The sequence below is a fragment of the Bombus fervidus genome, chromosome 5, assembly GCF_041682495.2.
Source record: "Bombus fervidus isolate BK054 chromosome 5, iyBomFerv1, whole genome shotgun sequence".
Classification (NCBI taxonomy): domain Eukaryota; kingdom Metazoa; phylum Arthropoda; class Insecta; order Hymenoptera; family Apidae; genus Bombus; species Bombus fervidus.
In genome coordinates this window covers 295,555-310,586 of record NC_091521.1, presented here as the reverse complement: position 1 = coordinate 310,586, position 15,032 = coordinate 295,555, and the positions used below count along the sequence as shown (strand labels likewise).

At 28.2% G+C, this 15,032-nt stretch overlaps 3 protein-coding genes and 1 non-coding gene across 9 annotated transcripts; 2 read left to right on the top strand and 2 right to left on the bottom strand.

The window, feature by feature from the left end:
- Nucleotides 1–180: 180 nt before the first annotated feature.
- Nucleotides 181–6,365, bottom strand: Glu (structural maintenance of chromosomes 4-like protein gluon). The gene is made up of 9 exons (XM_072004406.1): nucleotides 6,147–6,365; nucleotides 5,636–5,921; nucleotides 5,355–5,546; nucleotides 5,102–5,278; nucleotides 4,728–5,020; nucleotides 4,394–4,673; nucleotides 3,691–4,287; nucleotides 1,044–3,205; nucleotides 181–525 (listed from the first exon to the last, which is right to left on the bottom strand). Exons 2-9 carry the CDS (start codon nucleotides 5,876–5,878, stop codon nucleotides 393–395), a joined length of 4,077 nt encoding a protein of 1,358 aa, XP_071860507.1. The 5' UTR covers nucleotides 5,879–5,921; nucleotides 6,147–6,365; the 3' UTR covers nucleotides 181–392.
- A 1,090-nt stretch (nucleotides 6,366–7,455) lies between these two features.
- Nucleotides 7,456–7,527, top strand: Trnaw-cca (transfer RNA tryptophan (anticodon CCA)). The gene has a single exon. It is a non-coding gene; the product is annotated as a tRNA-Trp (tRNA).
- A 162-nt stretch (nucleotides 7,528–7,689) lies between these two features.
- Nucleotides 7,690–10,799, top strand: Thoc5 (THO complex subunit 5). 2 transcript variants are annotated; one of them, XM_072003432.1, is made up of 12 exons: nucleotides 7,690–7,789; nucleotides 7,875–8,052; nucleotides 8,115–8,252; nucleotides 8,334–8,548; nucleotides 8,639–8,714; nucleotides 8,778–8,963; nucleotides 9,037–9,169; nucleotides 9,245–9,484; nucleotides 9,554–9,656; nucleotides 9,753–9,954; nucleotides 10,047–10,341; nucleotides 10,434–10,799. In XM_072003432.1, the coding sequence occupies exons 2-12, from the start codon at nucleotides 7,930–7,932 to the stop codon at nucleotides 10,748–10,750; spliced, it is 2,028 nt and encodes a 675-aa protein (XP_071859533.1). In that variant the 5' UTR covers nucleotides 7,690–7,789; nucleotides 7,875–7,929; the 3' UTR covers nucleotides 10,751–10,799. The 2 variants fall into 2 exon arrangements, with proteins under 2 accessions (XP_071859533.1, XP_071859532.1); XM_072003431.1 differs by having other exon boundaries at nucleotides 7,758–8,052.
- A 5-nt stretch (nucleotides 10,800–10,804) lies between these two features.
- Nucleotides 10,805–14,987, bottom strand: LOC139987321 (dynein regulatory complex subunit 2). 5 transcript variants are annotated; one of them, XM_072003440.1, is made up of 7 exons: nucleotides 14,863–14,987; nucleotides 12,941–13,189; nucleotides 12,692–12,848; nucleotides 12,379–12,631; nucleotides 12,052–12,269; nucleotides 11,587–11,979; nucleotides 10,805–11,514 (listed from the first exon to the last, which is right to left on the bottom strand). In XM_072003440.1, the coding sequence occupies exons 3-7, from the start codon at nucleotides 12,830–12,832 to the stop codon at nucleotides 11,122–11,124; spliced, it is 1,398 nt and encodes a 465-aa protein (XP_071859541.1). In that variant the 5' UTR covers nucleotides 12,833–12,848; nucleotides 12,941–13,189; nucleotides 14,863–14,987; the 3' UTR covers nucleotides 10,805–11,121. The 5 variants fall into 5 exon arrangements, with proteins under 5 accessions (XP_071859541.1, XP_071859542.1, XP_071859543.1 ...); XM_072003441.1 differs by lacking the exon at nucleotides 14,863–14,987 and adding an exon at nucleotides 14,271–14,463; XM_072003442.1 differs by lacking the exon at nucleotides 14,863–14,987 and having other exon boundaries at nucleotides 10,805–11,310; nucleotides 11,377–11,514; nucleotides 12,941–14,261.
- Between the last annotated feature and the right edge of the window lie 45 nt (nucleotides 14,988–15,032).

Sequence of the window (15,032 nt, the reverse complement as noted above, 5' to 3'; positions counted from 1 at the left end):
ATTTTCATTTATTTTTCAGATGTTTATTTTTGTTTAAAATTATACTTGATTATTTCAATTTATATAAAACATTACCTTACCATCTTCAAAACAAAAAACGGCATTTTTTCAGCAAATTATTAATGAAATAATATTATATATATATATAATATTTTTGTAATACTTAATTGGAAATCATCTATTTTTCCACCATATTATTATAATTATTATTTTTTCGAAAGAATCGCAATCAATCTTAATTTTTTCATTAAATTGTAAGTAAATACGTGTTTTTTAAAAAAATTTATTTCTAACACATATAATTTATGTCTGTCAGATTTGCATTATATTATGCATATAAAAATATATCTTCTACATACATTGTATATTAACAAACATATATATTTTATATTTTATATCTTGCGCTTCTTTTTTAAAGGTTTGCCGCAAGTATTGCCATCATTTATATTACTATTATTAATATTTGTATGTGTATTTTCACTAGGTGCTTTTTTTGGCGTTGGACATAATCCTAATTCAGGCAATCTGAAAGAAAGTGATGCACTAATATATAACGTACTTATTGGATAAAATTGTAATTTATGCATTTAGTTTTAATTCAAATGAGTGTATCAATAAAATTTTAACAATTATAATGTAATAATTATAACAAACAATACATTTCATAGTCTATTACTTTATATTATTTTGCACTATTTTTTCTGTATTTTTCTATAATTTGCTAATAATATTTTACTATATTATGTTTTACTCATTTTATTAGTAAAAAATAAATAAGAAGGAGAATAGTTTGTTGGAAATATCAAATCTTTAAACTTTTGTTAATCTCTTATTATATGTTAAACATGTTATTTTTATTAATTAGAAATTAGCTTCTTATTTTAGTAATTATAGATAAATTATTGATCAATACCAGAAATTCCGAACTAATTTCTCGATATATTTCTAATATTTCAAACAAAATTAGTAAAAATTAGAAAAAATTCAATCGATATAACTTTAAAACTGAAATATATGAATCTTAAAAAGTTCATTTTACTTACTCAACTGCATTCCCATTCGGTTCTCGAACTTTTTCCGTATTTTGTACAGTATTCATATTTTGTGCTGTACAATTTTCTTTGTGCTGACTTTGCATAGCAAATTGTTGTGTTTGTGTGGAATATAGAGTTTTAGAGGACATTTGTGTCGGTGGAACAATTCCATTTTTTTCGTAATACTTTTTCAAATCAACCGTAACACTCTTTGTACAGTTGTATGTTTTGTATATCCCAACCAGATAATCCGCAAGTTCAAACATATTCGATCTTAAAGATATAATTATAAATTGTGCATTTTTTGTCCTTTCCTTAATATAATTTCCAACGATTGAAACATTTTTAAAATCTAAGGCAGCATCTATCTCATCCATAAAATATAAAGGAGTGGGTTTATAGTGGTGTAGTGCAAATACAAGAGCCAAAGAGCTTAAAGTCTTTTCACCACCACTAAGATTGCAAATATTTTTCCAAGATTTCTTGGGAGGTCTTACGCTAAAAGCAATTCCTTCGCTAAAGGGGTCTAAAGAATCGACCAATTCTAATTCAGCATCACCACCTAATGTAATCATTTGATACATCTCTTTCAATTTATCAGTAATGATAGTAAAACCTGCAAGAAACTCTTGAATTTTTCGACGCCTTGCAATTTCATAAATATCTCGTATTCTATTGCGTTCAGTAGTTATTTTTTCTAAATCAGCAGCACGTTGTAAATATAATGCATCTTTTTCTTTATATTCTGCTATAAGTTGCATATTTGGAACTTCCATAGGTAACTTTTTCTTAGCTTTTTGTAAATTTCCTATAAGAACTTTTTCTTCCAATTCATTAAGTTCCTCTTCTGTTAATTCTTTCAACTCTTCCACATTTTCACCAGGTATTATTTGAAGTTTTAAGTTTGCTATTTTTCTTGTGAAATCTGGTATTTTTTGATTTAAACCCTTAATTGTATTTCTATGCTCTTTTAATTTCTGATCGAGATCTATTTTAATTGCTTTCAGTTTATTCTCCCTAGCCTGCAAAATATCTAATTCTTCTTTAAAAGATGACATCGCTTCGTCTCTTTCTAAAAGAGCTTCCGTAAATTCCTCAAGCTTTTTTAAATATTCTTTTCCTTGTTCTTCTAATTTTTGCTTTTTTTTCTGAATATCACGGAGTCTTTGTTCACAAGTACGTACATCATTTTCTAAGCATTCTATTCGTTGCTCGGTTTTCTTTACATTTCTCTCAGCTGTTTTAATAGCAACTTGCAATCTGCATATTTCAGCTTTAGCTGTATCAATTGCTTTAGATAGGTCAGCTACCTTCTTTTGTTGATTTTTCACAGAACTCCCTGACAATGTATCTATTTCTTTATTAATACGAATTACCTGATTTTCAACAGTTTTTGAATTCTTTTGCACATCTTCCAAAATTTCCTTTGCAGAGTTCATTACTTCCTTTAGCTGTTGCACTTTTTGTGGGTTTGATATTAATTCTACAGCTCTTTTCTCTTGAACTTTAATTTGTGCCAATAACGATGGTTCTTGTTCGCTTAATGTCTTCACTTCGATGTACAACTTTTCCTTATTAACTTTCATTTCCTTTAAACCTACATTTAACATATGAATCTGATTTTCTAAAGATTGAGATCTAGCTTTAAGTTGATTGCACTCTTCACAAGTTTTATTCAAATCTGACTCTAGTGTTTCAATATCTGCTATACATATTTCATTTCTCACAACTTTTTGTCCCATTCTCCCTTTCATTGCAGTTCTTCCACCTCCACTCATTGTTCCTGACAATTCTATTAATTCGCCTTTCAAAGTAACTACTCTGAAACGTTTATAACCATATGCAATACGTGTTGCTTGATCTAAATCATTTGCCACTAACGTATCTTGTAATCCATAATAAAATGCTGGTAATACTCTTTCGTCTTCAACTTGTATAAGATCGAAGAGTCTTGGAACATTCTCAGGAGTTTGTATTCTTTGTTTACATTTTGATACTAAACGCTGTTGCTTTTCTAATGGTATAAACGTTGCACGTCCAATATCGTTTTGCCGAAGAAATGTTATACACGTTTGTGCAGTTGTTACAGTATCGACTACAATGTTATCTAGGGGACCACAGGCTGTTGAAACTGCAATGTCATATTTGCTGTCTATAGCACCAAGATCACCCTACACATATGCAGATACAGAAAATTCTTATTATACATATGTAATACAAAATACTTCTTCTAGAAATAGATATATTTATAATGCACTATATGTTTATTCCAAGCAATCTTCACAGCAATAAAGATGTACGTTATTCTAATTGGATAAAAATACCTTCCACTTTTTCTTGCACTTTCAAACAAACACACAATACCAAGTTACAGGGTATTTCGCTTAAATTAAATATCTAAATTATTTCCATTGCTATTGAAGACAAGAAAAAATGATTAAGAGACATTTAAATTCCCTGAAAGTTACAATTTCCCTTGAAGATTATTCCAAGGTCATTGATATTTATTTACATACCAAATTCGACATATTTTTTATAATTGTGATCGACAGTTGTAGTCGAAATCAAGACAAGTTCAACAACACAATGACCTTGAAATAATTTTAAACGGTATGATAGCAATATTCAGTCATCAAGTCACTATTAATTTACATACCAATCTTCCAAAAACACCAGGAATTTTACCTTCCCTTTTTTCCCTCATTAAACTGTCTATAATTTTGTTCCTTGACTTATTTGCTTGCATAGCAAGTTTCTGTTCTTCAAATGAAATTCTCATTCTTTTCAGCTTTGAAATCATTTCAATTTCCTTTGTTTTCACCTTTTTTAAATCTTGTTGTGCCTTTATTAATTCTCCTTCACTATAAGGAATTTTGTTTTCTAAGCTGTGTAGTTGTTCGTTTCGTGTCATTAAATTATCCATTGTTAATTTTAAAGAATCTTTTAATTTCTCTAATTTTTCTTTCTCTGTTAATTCTATTGAGGTATACAGTTCTAACTCAGATTTAGCAATATCAAATGCTGCTTGTGCTTGATTAACATCCTTTCTTAAAGATATTAGCTCATTCTCAAGTTCGGAACGGTCATTCAACAGTGGTTTAGTCTTCTTACTTAATTCAACCATCAACTTTTCTAATATTACTTCCTCTTTTTCCTTATTTTTCGAGTGTTTTTCAACAAGTTCCTCACATTCTTGGATATCTTTTACACTTTTTTCTGGAACTCTATACAGTTCTTCTAATTTAGATTTTTCCTATAGAGAGTATTTAATTATTTATTTATTATAATTAATAACTAGTAATAAAATTAATAAAATAATTATCCCAATTTTTTTATAAGGATAATAAAATAAATTTTACTGTTTTTAAAGATGCAATGTTAGCTTTTCGTCTTTTATTTGTTTCCACCAATTCTGCGTGAAGTGATTCGTCATATTTTCGAATTTTATCAAATTCTGTTGCAATTTCATCCTTCTGTTTCTGTAAATTGTTCCATGTTGCACTTTTTTCCTTAATCACTTTATTCTTCTGCTCTTTATCATGATAAATTTCTTCCATTTTGTTTACAAGATCTGATAAATCTTTATCCATTTCATTAATTTTATTTTCTTGTTCCACAATTTCTTTTGATGTTTCAAATCTAAAAAAATTTGTTGTAAAACTCAAGCACAGTATAGTTTTCAAAATAGTTTACCTTTGATAACAATAAAGTTGATGCTGTAATTTCGTAATTGCATTTTCTATTTGCAAGTATTGAATAGCTTCTTGCATGGGTTCTTCAAGAGCTGCTTTTTCTTTTTCAACAATTTTGAGGCGGTTTAATTTCTCCACCCTATGTTCTGATAAAAGTTCTATTTTGTTTGATAGTTTTTCTAATGGTTCTTTATAACGAACTGTTCCAATTATATCTTCCAAAAACTCAAGCATACCAGTATCATTTTCATTTTGTGCCTTAGGCTTCATCATTGCTATTTGTTCAACTTCTCCCTAATAATACAATATAATGTAATATAGCGTAAAGTAATAAAAAGTTATATATTCTAAAATAATAAATAATAAAATGCATACCTGTAAAATTAGAAAACGATTATGATCTAAATCTATACCATAAGATCTTAAAAGTTTTGCAATCTCTTTGAACTGTACTTTTTTTTTATTTAGTTCATAATAAGATGAATTATCTTTAAATGCTGTTCGCGATATAACAAATTCACTGTTTGGGACTATATCATAATCCATTTCCAACTGGAAAACAGAGAGAAATAACATTACTAATTCATAAAACTTGGTAAAAGATAATCTTTTCTAATATGTAATATACCTTATCAATTATTTGTTGGAAATATACAGATACTGTACAGCTATTAACATCCTGATATTCATTCGAGTTATGTATTAAAACTGATATCTTTTTTGATCTAATCTTAGATGCTCTATACCCAAATACAAATAACATTGAATCTATAACATTGCTTTTACCACTACCATTTGGCCCAACAATTGCTGAAAAACACTATAAACAAAGAAAATTGGTAAATCGATGCTGTGGCTTCCAATTTATCAATAATTCTTATTGAAGCTTTTTAGTTATCTAATATTTACCTTGTGAAATGGGCCAATAACCTGTGTACCTCCGTAACTTTTGAAATTTTCATTAACAATTTTAGTGATCATTAATCTAGGACCATTAACATCAACTTCATTAATTACTCTAAGAGGTGGTGGTATATATATATCATCATCCACCTTTATTCCACCTTTTTCATCTTCATGTAAAACATTCTCTTCATTAACTTCCATATCGGCTTCAAGAAAACTTTCATTAATACGATTTTCCTCGACCATCCTATTTCTCAATCTATAATATATTTTTCATTCGCAACACAATCTACATTAAAAGATATAAATTCATATTGTAGAATGGTGGAGGTTAGATACATATCGATATTCAAAAGATGAAAAATATGTATGTGTTACTAATTGATTATATATTTTCCACAAATTAGTAATCTAGTCCAAACTAATTAAATAGCTTATTATATAAAAAAACAGGACGAAGAAGGATTTATATCAGTCTTCTATATATACATGTCACATCTTTGTAAAAACTTACGCTTGATATTATCATAGAAACCACAAATACACTTCCCAAATTAAATTTTAGTTCATATTACAATACAATTCACCATGATTTTGTTTCTAAATACATGTATTAACTCTTTTTGTTTAACATAGTAAATAAAATACATTTGAAAGTAACGAATCAAAGGACGCCGTGCTAAATTCAAATTTAAATCGTAACGTACAGATAATCAATTGCAATATTCTTTATGGACAAAATATGAGAGCTATGTATGTTATAAAGAATATGGATGCATATTATAAACGTATATGTACATATATACAAATATATAATATAAATCGAATTTAAAATGCAATTTTAATTACAAAATTATTATACCCATACATGCATTATATGTGTCCATTATGTTAAATCTAGTCACATACATTATGATCTTTAAATAAGTCTTATAAGTTAATATTAAGTAATTATAAACTAGTATAAGTAATATAAGTTATAAGAATACAATATTAGAAGCGCCAACTCAGTAGTTGCATTCACTGATTAATAAGTGTATATATATTTGCTACAAAACATTAGTGAAAGTAGAATTGAGCGTCTGTGGCAGCATATCGTAATTCCCGGCTGACCTACGGCGCGACAGGCGGATAAAATAAGACCTAATCTAAACCTAATTCTCTTGTCTTTTCTTTATAATTCATATAGTTCAAGTTAAGTGTAATTTTATTTGGCTGCATTAATAGTTTTTCTGCAAAAGTCATATATGATTACAGATTTTGTACTTCCATTGAATTTTTTGTGATGCGAAAAAATATTACTTGGATTTGTTTAAAAAACTGCTTATAAAAAATATGTAATATGTAACAACATTTGTAAATAAATAATTCCTCGTTGTAAAATTTAAGTATAGGGTTTGAATGTGTATTGAGGCCCCGTTTTTGAACCCGGCCCCGCAAAAGTCCACGCCGCCCCTATATGTACTTCAGACACAAATGTTTCAAAATTGAATGATAGGAACGATATACTTATTAAGATCGCTGAATTTATTTCTTCGCTCTCCAGAAAGTTATCGGAGAATAAATATAGCGCCCTATTAAAAAAAATTGATTACCTCAAAGTCTCGTAAAAAGAAAATGACCACCAGAAAAACTATTTTCATCGTTGCGTGGAGCCCTTGAAATAGCGTAATTTTATTCTGAAGTTCTTTCACAAAATAATAAATAAAGTCGATATTTAGGTGATTCCATTTAGCTGTTTTTCTATATGTTATATTCTGTTTCATTGTATATAATATTATGTACAAACATGAAATACTAGAAAGAAAGACCGAACTGCAACAGACTCCGTGGCGCAACGGTAGCGCGTCTGACTCCAGATCAGAAGGTTGCGTGTTCAAATCACGTCGGGGTCAATTCATGTTCTTCATTTTTAACTTTTTTCTTTAAAAGAAATTATTTTTTTAAACGCGTTAAGAATCAAGTATGTTTTTACATTAAAAGATATAAGGTCTCATGAAATAATAAGCTAATTAGAATAATTATTATATACTCTATTTGTTTACATTCAATGCTGTGAAGTATGAAATACATCATATATCATTATATCAAACATTATATGTATGCATAGAATGTGTTATATGTAAACACTACAGAATGAGATTGAATTAATTATTGGTGATTATTATTTTTCTACACTTTCAGACATGTTTATAAATTTCTATAAATAACGTAATAAAATAACCTTGATTATTTTAATTAGAATCAAGACGTGAATAAAGCTAAGCATCTTCCGTTTCATCCGTGTAATTTAACGCATGACAAGTTTTACGAAACTGAAAGAAATGGGCAAAGAAAATGATTCTGATAATACAAAAAAAAGGAGAAAATCAGTTAGTGGAAATTCTGGAATATCTCTGAAAGATGGAGATATATATAAGGTAGAATATCACTTTATGTAGGAATTTCTTTGAATTTTCAAGTATCTATTCTTTATATTTAGGTTATAATTAGTTATGAAGAAAAGGAAGCTATAGAACGTTTACCAGAAAATGATTCTGAAAGTTTTCTATCTACCTGTGATAATATACGCGCGGCTATGAATAAAATTGCAAAATTAAAAACCACTGGGGATGTAAACGTTTGTATATCAATCAAGGAGAATCTAAATTTCATTAAAAAAATAAATGCAATTTAATAAGTTTAAATTTCATACTTTTAGGCTAAAGATGAAATACATGAACTTCAGATTCAGACATCATTAGCATTTATTGAACTAAAAAAATTGAATAGAATGGAAAAATTCCGTACAAAATTTGCAAGAGATTCTCTTATATCTTCAAAAAGTTCTGTCGATAGCAGACATTTACATTTACAAAACCTGTTATATGAAGTAATGCATTTAAAGAAAGAAGTTGTTAAATGTCTTCAATTCAAGTAATTGTTGTTTATTTAAAATTCTTTTAATTTAGTGTTAGACTTAATTTAATTGATATATAACGTGTATATGTATGTATTAATGTATAGGTCTAAAGATGAATTGATACAACTTGTATCAGAAGAAGAATTTTACAAGGAAGCACCTGAAAATATTTCCAGGCTGGTATGAAATAAATTTAAATTAAAGTTATCTTTGTTTACATTTCTATATAAGTTGATGTTGCAGGAAATAACAAAACATAATCCTCATCAACTAAGACTAGCACGCCTAGAATGGGAATTAACGCAAAGAAAACAACTAGCCGCTTTGTGTGATGAATTGACAGAGAATAAAAAGGCAGTAGCATTGAGTATCGAGTCGAAACAAACTCGACTTGATAATCTTGCTCCACAACTTCGCACTATATTAGAAGTATTTTTGACATTTTTGTAAAGCATAGTTTTGTTATTCATAATTGAACTAAAATTACCATTAATCTTTCCAGGCAAGCAAGCCATTACAAGAAAGCCTTGGTTTGTTGTTGGATAAAGTTAGACAAGAACATCATAAAGCGACATTACTTGCATCACCACTCTATGTTCTTTATGCAAAGGCATCTGCATACAGAGATGCATATGGTATCACTTTTTTTATTGCCCAAGTATTTTATATTTTATTGCTTTATTTTTGATGATTTTGATTTTTTCTTTCAGATAATTCTATAATAGTAAAAGTAGAAGGTGATGAAGAAGAAGCAAAACGTGCAAATAATCAGGATGGATTACAAGAATCTGATTCAGATGCTGAAACTGTCTCTGAAAATGTTACAGAAGAAACACCTGTACATAAAAAAAGACATCATAGGTTATCTAGAGAAGCTAGGCAAGAAGAGAAAAGAACAAAACTGTTACAAAGGCATCCTTTAAACGTAAAGATAATTATTAAATTGAAAAGTTAGTATTCACAAAAATTGATAGATAATTATAAACTGAAATAGAATATATTAAAACACAAATTTTCAGATGAAACAAAACTGACATTGCAATTTTATTATATGATGTCTCTGAAAGTTGTAACTGTGGAATCAAAATTAAAAACTGATGGTGTTATAGGCATTAGTACAGGGTATATCGTATTTTACACACTACATCATTTATGCAAATATTGTTGTTGCTTTTTTATTATAGTTGGCCATAAATTCTCTTTGTTTTTTTTTAATAGAGATATGCTTATATCAGAATCGATTTTACGGGAGCTATATCCACGAGACTTAGGATTAGAGAGCCCAAATCCTGCTAATTATTATCAGTTGAATCGACATAATTTAGGCCAATTTTCATCACTTGGATTAGGAATCCCATATAAATGGGCACAAAGAATGGCTGGATTACATTTTATTTCACTGGATACGAGAGAGCAAAAAGTATAAAAATTTTAATATAATATATATGTATTGATACATCGCATTTACTACATAAATTGTTTTCGAGTAATACGTATATTAATATTTTACAGTTTACGAGTTGCGAAATAACACAAGATAGTGTTGAATGTGTGTTGAGAGAAATCAAAAGACGTGTAATAGCAAGATTAGAGTTATGTACGGAAATTAGACAATTAGAATGCGGAAATTTCCCAAATTTTACTACTAATAACGATATTTTACCACAAAAACTTAGTACAATTTTACAAAAATTCTCAACAATTTCATGGAGTAATTATTGTAATAGCGTAAATCCCATTTTTCAAGAACAAGGATTAGTATCTTCATTGGACATCTTTTATGAGGCTATACTTCGTCGGGGCAATAGTAAGATATAGAATTATTTAATACATAAATCTTTCTTTTATATTATTCATTGATCCATTCATGATTCATTAAACTTACAATATTTGTTTTAGATGAATTAATTGCAAGAATAGCTATAAAACCAGATTATCCAAAAATAGCACCGGTATTTAATATAAGTATAAATCCTATAGTACCTGCATCTGTGGATATTTTAAGAGATATTGAAAGGGAAGTAAATGTTATGTGGATAAAACCGCCGACATTATCTGCGCAACTTCAGCGATTACGAGCATGTTTCGACATTTATTTGGAATCTGAAACTATTGTACCAAAAGAAAAAATCTTCTTTCACCCTGTAAAAGGTCGTATTCGTGCTAGACCATATAAATATTTAGAACTAGGTGGTGGAATTTTTATTCATCGTTAATGTAATACAATACAACATGATATGTACGAATACATTTTCGCAAAATACATTACATTTTAATGTCTATACAGTAATAGGTACTTAAATGCCAATAGAATCATTCCACTTAAATTCTACTAATTTCCATTGCTCTATGTCTCGAGAGCGCAGCATAACCAAATCTATATATTGTAAATAAAATATTAGACATTAGGTAGTATTTCACATCTTACTAGATTTCTTTTTTTCCTTATCAAAGGGGTCAAAAGTTCATGGCTATTGTTATAAAAAAAATTACAATATGAACTCCCGATTCATTGAAATTTAAGTATTTACTACTGTATTATTTATTTTTTTATTTATGATTATAAAGGATAACTAAACAAAAGATTTCAAGTCAAAGATAGAGTAATTGGATATATTAAGCCAGAATCCACCAAGAAGTATGCTTGCAGTTTATGTTTTAATTTTTTATTCTCTCCACAAAGCTTGTTACTTTCTTTCCTTAACATACTATTATTTACTTTTATATAATTATAATATTCCCAAAAGTTACTGATTTTAGCACATGATTCAGGAATCTGAAATAATTTGTTTGGGATATCATTGCAATAACATAAACATATTTGTTTTATTTTGTTTCTTACATTAGTATCAGCACATTCACTATATACTGTATTTTGTATAAAATATTTCTTCAAGTTAAAAAATAAAGGTTCCAAAGTGGCACATATTTTAATTGTTTCAAGAATTGTGCAACCTTTTTCCATAAGTCTTTGTAAATGCTAAAAATAAAAAGCATTATTATACCATAAAAGTGCAAGAAAATAATTATAATAAAAAACATGTTTTCTTACTTTTAATACTTCATTGCTTTTAATAGCCAATTTTTTTAACTGTACAGAATTTATCACTTGAGTTACAGTTAATTCATATTTAATATTTTTGTATTTTTCCTTTATTTTTATATCTGCTATTTGGAGTTTTGCAAGTTTTTCATTTCTTTTTTGTGATAATATGTGTACATTGCCTTTTAAACTTTCAATAATACTTTGTAACTGTAAGCATACTTTCGGATACCGCAATATACACATTCGATGAATGTTATCTTGTTCTTTTAGATACTCATACTGTGTTCTTTTGTTTTCAATTATTCTTTGATATTCATTTATTATTCTATATAACTGTTCCCAGAATTTTTCTATGTTTGAAAAAGACTGATGCAGAAGATTTGATGTCATATCTTCCTCCTAGCATATTTAATAAAATCATTTATAAAATTTTGATTAATAACTTCCTATATAGTAAATTAATATTATTACCAAGTATAAAATATTAAAAATATTAACAGCATTGTATGTTTTTCTTATAGTTTGTGTATGATTAAAAATTGTACTTTTTCTGCTTATATTATTAGAAATTTCCTTATAGCACTGTTCCATGTGATTTCTCAATTCAGTTAACTCTACCATATTATTTGTTTTAGTATTATTGAATGTACATGTATCATGTAACTCTGTCAATTTTTGTTTGTATTTTCCTATATAATATTAAAAGAAAGATTATGAATTTATATAAATTTGGAAATAAACATAAGAAATAACGATATTATAGATTTATAATTTTTATACAAATAGTTATAAGAATACCAATTATATTATTGATTAATAAAATATGTGTTTCTTGAAGTTTTCTGTGATCTGCATCTGCTATTCTTAATTCATTATATAAATAAGAAATTGTTGAATCCTTAGTTCTTATTGCTCTATCAAAAGTTGTATGGAGATGTTTTACATTTTTATGAAGTTCCTTACATTTTATTTGTCGCAAAACATATCTCCACTTTTCATTAATTTTGGCAATATTTAATTTTGAAAATACCTCTTCGCGTTTTAATTTATTCTGTAATAATTTATACTTAAAATGCTATAATAAGAAAATTTAATAAATTATATTTTATACCTTAGTAAAAATAGCGATTAATTGTTGTTTACGCCTTTTGGCTTCTAACTCAAATTCAAGTCTATGTTGCATATAACGTACACGTTCCTCTTCGTTCATTCGAGCAAATTTACTACTTTTATTTTTTCTTCTTCTTAACATTTTTAACTAATGTTTCCTTCGAAAACATACAGTCATTAATTAATCACTTTATGTATGTAGTACATTCATTATGTAATAAACTAATAACATATAAGTAAATGTACTTACTGCATGTAATACTTTAATAACAAAGGTGTATGTAATTTATACAAGGTAGCCCTTCACTTAAAAAGCACATATAGTAATATGTTTGATCAATAGCAGCATCAAAATCTAGTATCAGAAATGAATAGGCTAGTATCTGTTGTTCGGACATTTCTTGTCTGTTCATTGTGATGATTTTATTACAGGTAATAGTTTCTGTATCTTCTCCAGTAGTAGGCTTCAGTCATTCTCTTTTAAATGGTTTAATACTGCCTGTTTTACAAAATAATTAAAAAATATGGTCGAAACTTTTTTGAGAAGAATGATTTTTCTTAAAATATCTTTCTACTTGAAGTTTTTATAAAGTTTTTTGTAGCCTCACCATGAATTAAATCAATTCATTTTTTTTTTTTTTTTTTTCGTTATTATGGCGTGATAAGAAAAATATCGAATAATGCTTTCCTCCGGCATTGTCCTATCATAAAAAGTGAGGGCGAAACTGTAGAAAAGCTAACTATTCTCCGATTTCGATGTATTTTTGGATATGTTGTAAAACTCAAAACTTTGAACAACGTTTTTTTTATATATGTAAGGAGGTCATTTAGTTTCCAAGATATTCCTGAAAAATTGCTGGTACCATAGCAATGAATTCTACTTAAGTACGCGTCTGTGGTAACGTAAGCATTAGTATTGGTTGCGGCCGCCGGTCGCTTATCTTCGGTTTATAAACAAGGGTTTGAGCAAGCTTAAAGACTCCGTGCACAACGTGCATATGCGAGATTGTTAGAAATGTCCTTAAAACTTAATTAAAAGTCAATATCATTAATATAATTGGGTTAGTTTTTTCAATCCGGCAACCATGAGGAGGCCGGTAATGCTTCCATAAAATGGGAACAATTATTTTTTTATAATACATTGTCAATCTAATCAAGTTTAGAAATAGAATTAGACGGAGGTAGCAACGCATAACGCCTCAGACATCTTAAATAAATGAATAATATCATCACAATTCCCAAGGACTCATCGCCCTGGAAAACAATCTAATCCCTCGAAAAACCGTTCCAACCCATGCCTGTACTCTCCACAAACAACCTTCACAAATAAAGATAAAGCAGAAATACTAGCAAATCAGTTCGGGCAGGTATATACAATAAAAAGCGATCAATGCAACGGTAAAAAACTTCCTTGAAAACACTACCACTGAAAACAACAGTGAATGAATAAATCACATTATCCCTTGTAAAAAGCTCATGTTACACTCGAACACCTGAAATTGCACAAAGCATCTGGTCCCCGACGAAATACATAATATATCGTTTAAAAATCTATCCAGAAAATGCATAGTTTGACTCACATATATCCCAAATGGTATGTTCAAACTGGGATATTTCCCAACGAAATAGAAAACGGCGATAATAACATAACATTGAAACCAGGTAAAGATAAAGCAAAACCTTCAAGCTACAGATAAATTAATTTATTACCCAAACCAAATGAGGTAAAAAGTCCATTTGCAAAAGTATACTTTGCAAGTAAATAAAATTATTCTTCATTCACGAATAAATGATCACTCTGTTTATATACATGTTTTTATATATGTTATTTACATTTACTTTATATACATGTTACTTTATATAAATGTTATTCGTCATTCAAATAAAACTTGTATCTTTCTAAATTAGGATGTTTGGTGATTAAATAGCTACAAACTATTTTTCAAACAGTTGAAAAATAATTAAAAAACGATAAAATGTTTCGAGATGGTTTTAAAATATAAATAAAACCATTAAATTTTAGGTTTCTGTCAAATATTAATAACCAAACATATGTATACTTTTCCATCATTATAATATTAAGTGTAATATTAGTTGTGTATTTATTGTTTTATCTGTCTGAGCCAGACGTCCAACTTAAGCTGATTCAACAGTCAAAAGATATCTGATTACTTTCTTTGGAGCAAGTCATTTTTTCGACATTCAGTAGAAGAGGCAAACCAAATAGTGAGTTACGGTACGTAGAACACCGCCTACATTCGTTATCATAATCCATTGATTGGATAAACAGATCGCAGTAACAGAACGAGGTGCTACTGCACAAATGTGTACTCGAATTTATA

Coding starts and splice junctions, on each gene's coding strand:
- Glu (XM_072004406.1), bottom strand. CDS start 5,878: ATGGTCGAGGAAAATCGTATTAATGAAAGTTTTCTTGAAGCCGATATG. Junction 5,021..5,101: donor ATCGTTTTCTAATTTTACAG/GTATGCATTTTA, acceptor TTGTATTATTAG/GGAGAAGTTGAACAAATAGC. Junction 4,674..4,727: donor CAACTTTATTGTTATCAAAG/GTAAACTATTTT, acceptor AAATTTTTTTAG/ATTTGAAACATCAAAAGAAA.
- Thoc5 (XM_072003432.1), top strand. CDS start 7,930: ATGACAAGTTTTACGAAACTGAAAGAAATGGGCAAAGAAAATGATTCT. Junction 8,964..9,036: donor AACTTCGCACTATATTAGAA/GTATTTTTGACA, acceptor TAATCTTTCCAG/GCAAGCAAGCCATTACAAGA. Junction 9,955..10,046: donor TGGATACGAGAGAGCAAAAA/GTATAAAAATTT, acceptor AATATTTTACAG/TTTACGAGTTGCGAAATAAC.
- LOC139987321 (XM_072003440.1), bottom strand. CDS start 12,832: ATGTTAAGAAGAAGAAAAAATAAAAGTAGTAAATTTGCTCGAATGAAC. Junction 12,632..12,691: donor TAATCGCTATTTTTACTAAG/GTATAAAATATA, acceptor AAATTATTACAG/AATAAATTAAAACGCGAAGA. Junction 11,515..11,586: donor AAAGCAATGAAGTATTAAAA/GTAAGAAAACAT, acceptor TTTTATTTTTAG/CATTTACAAAGACTTATGGA.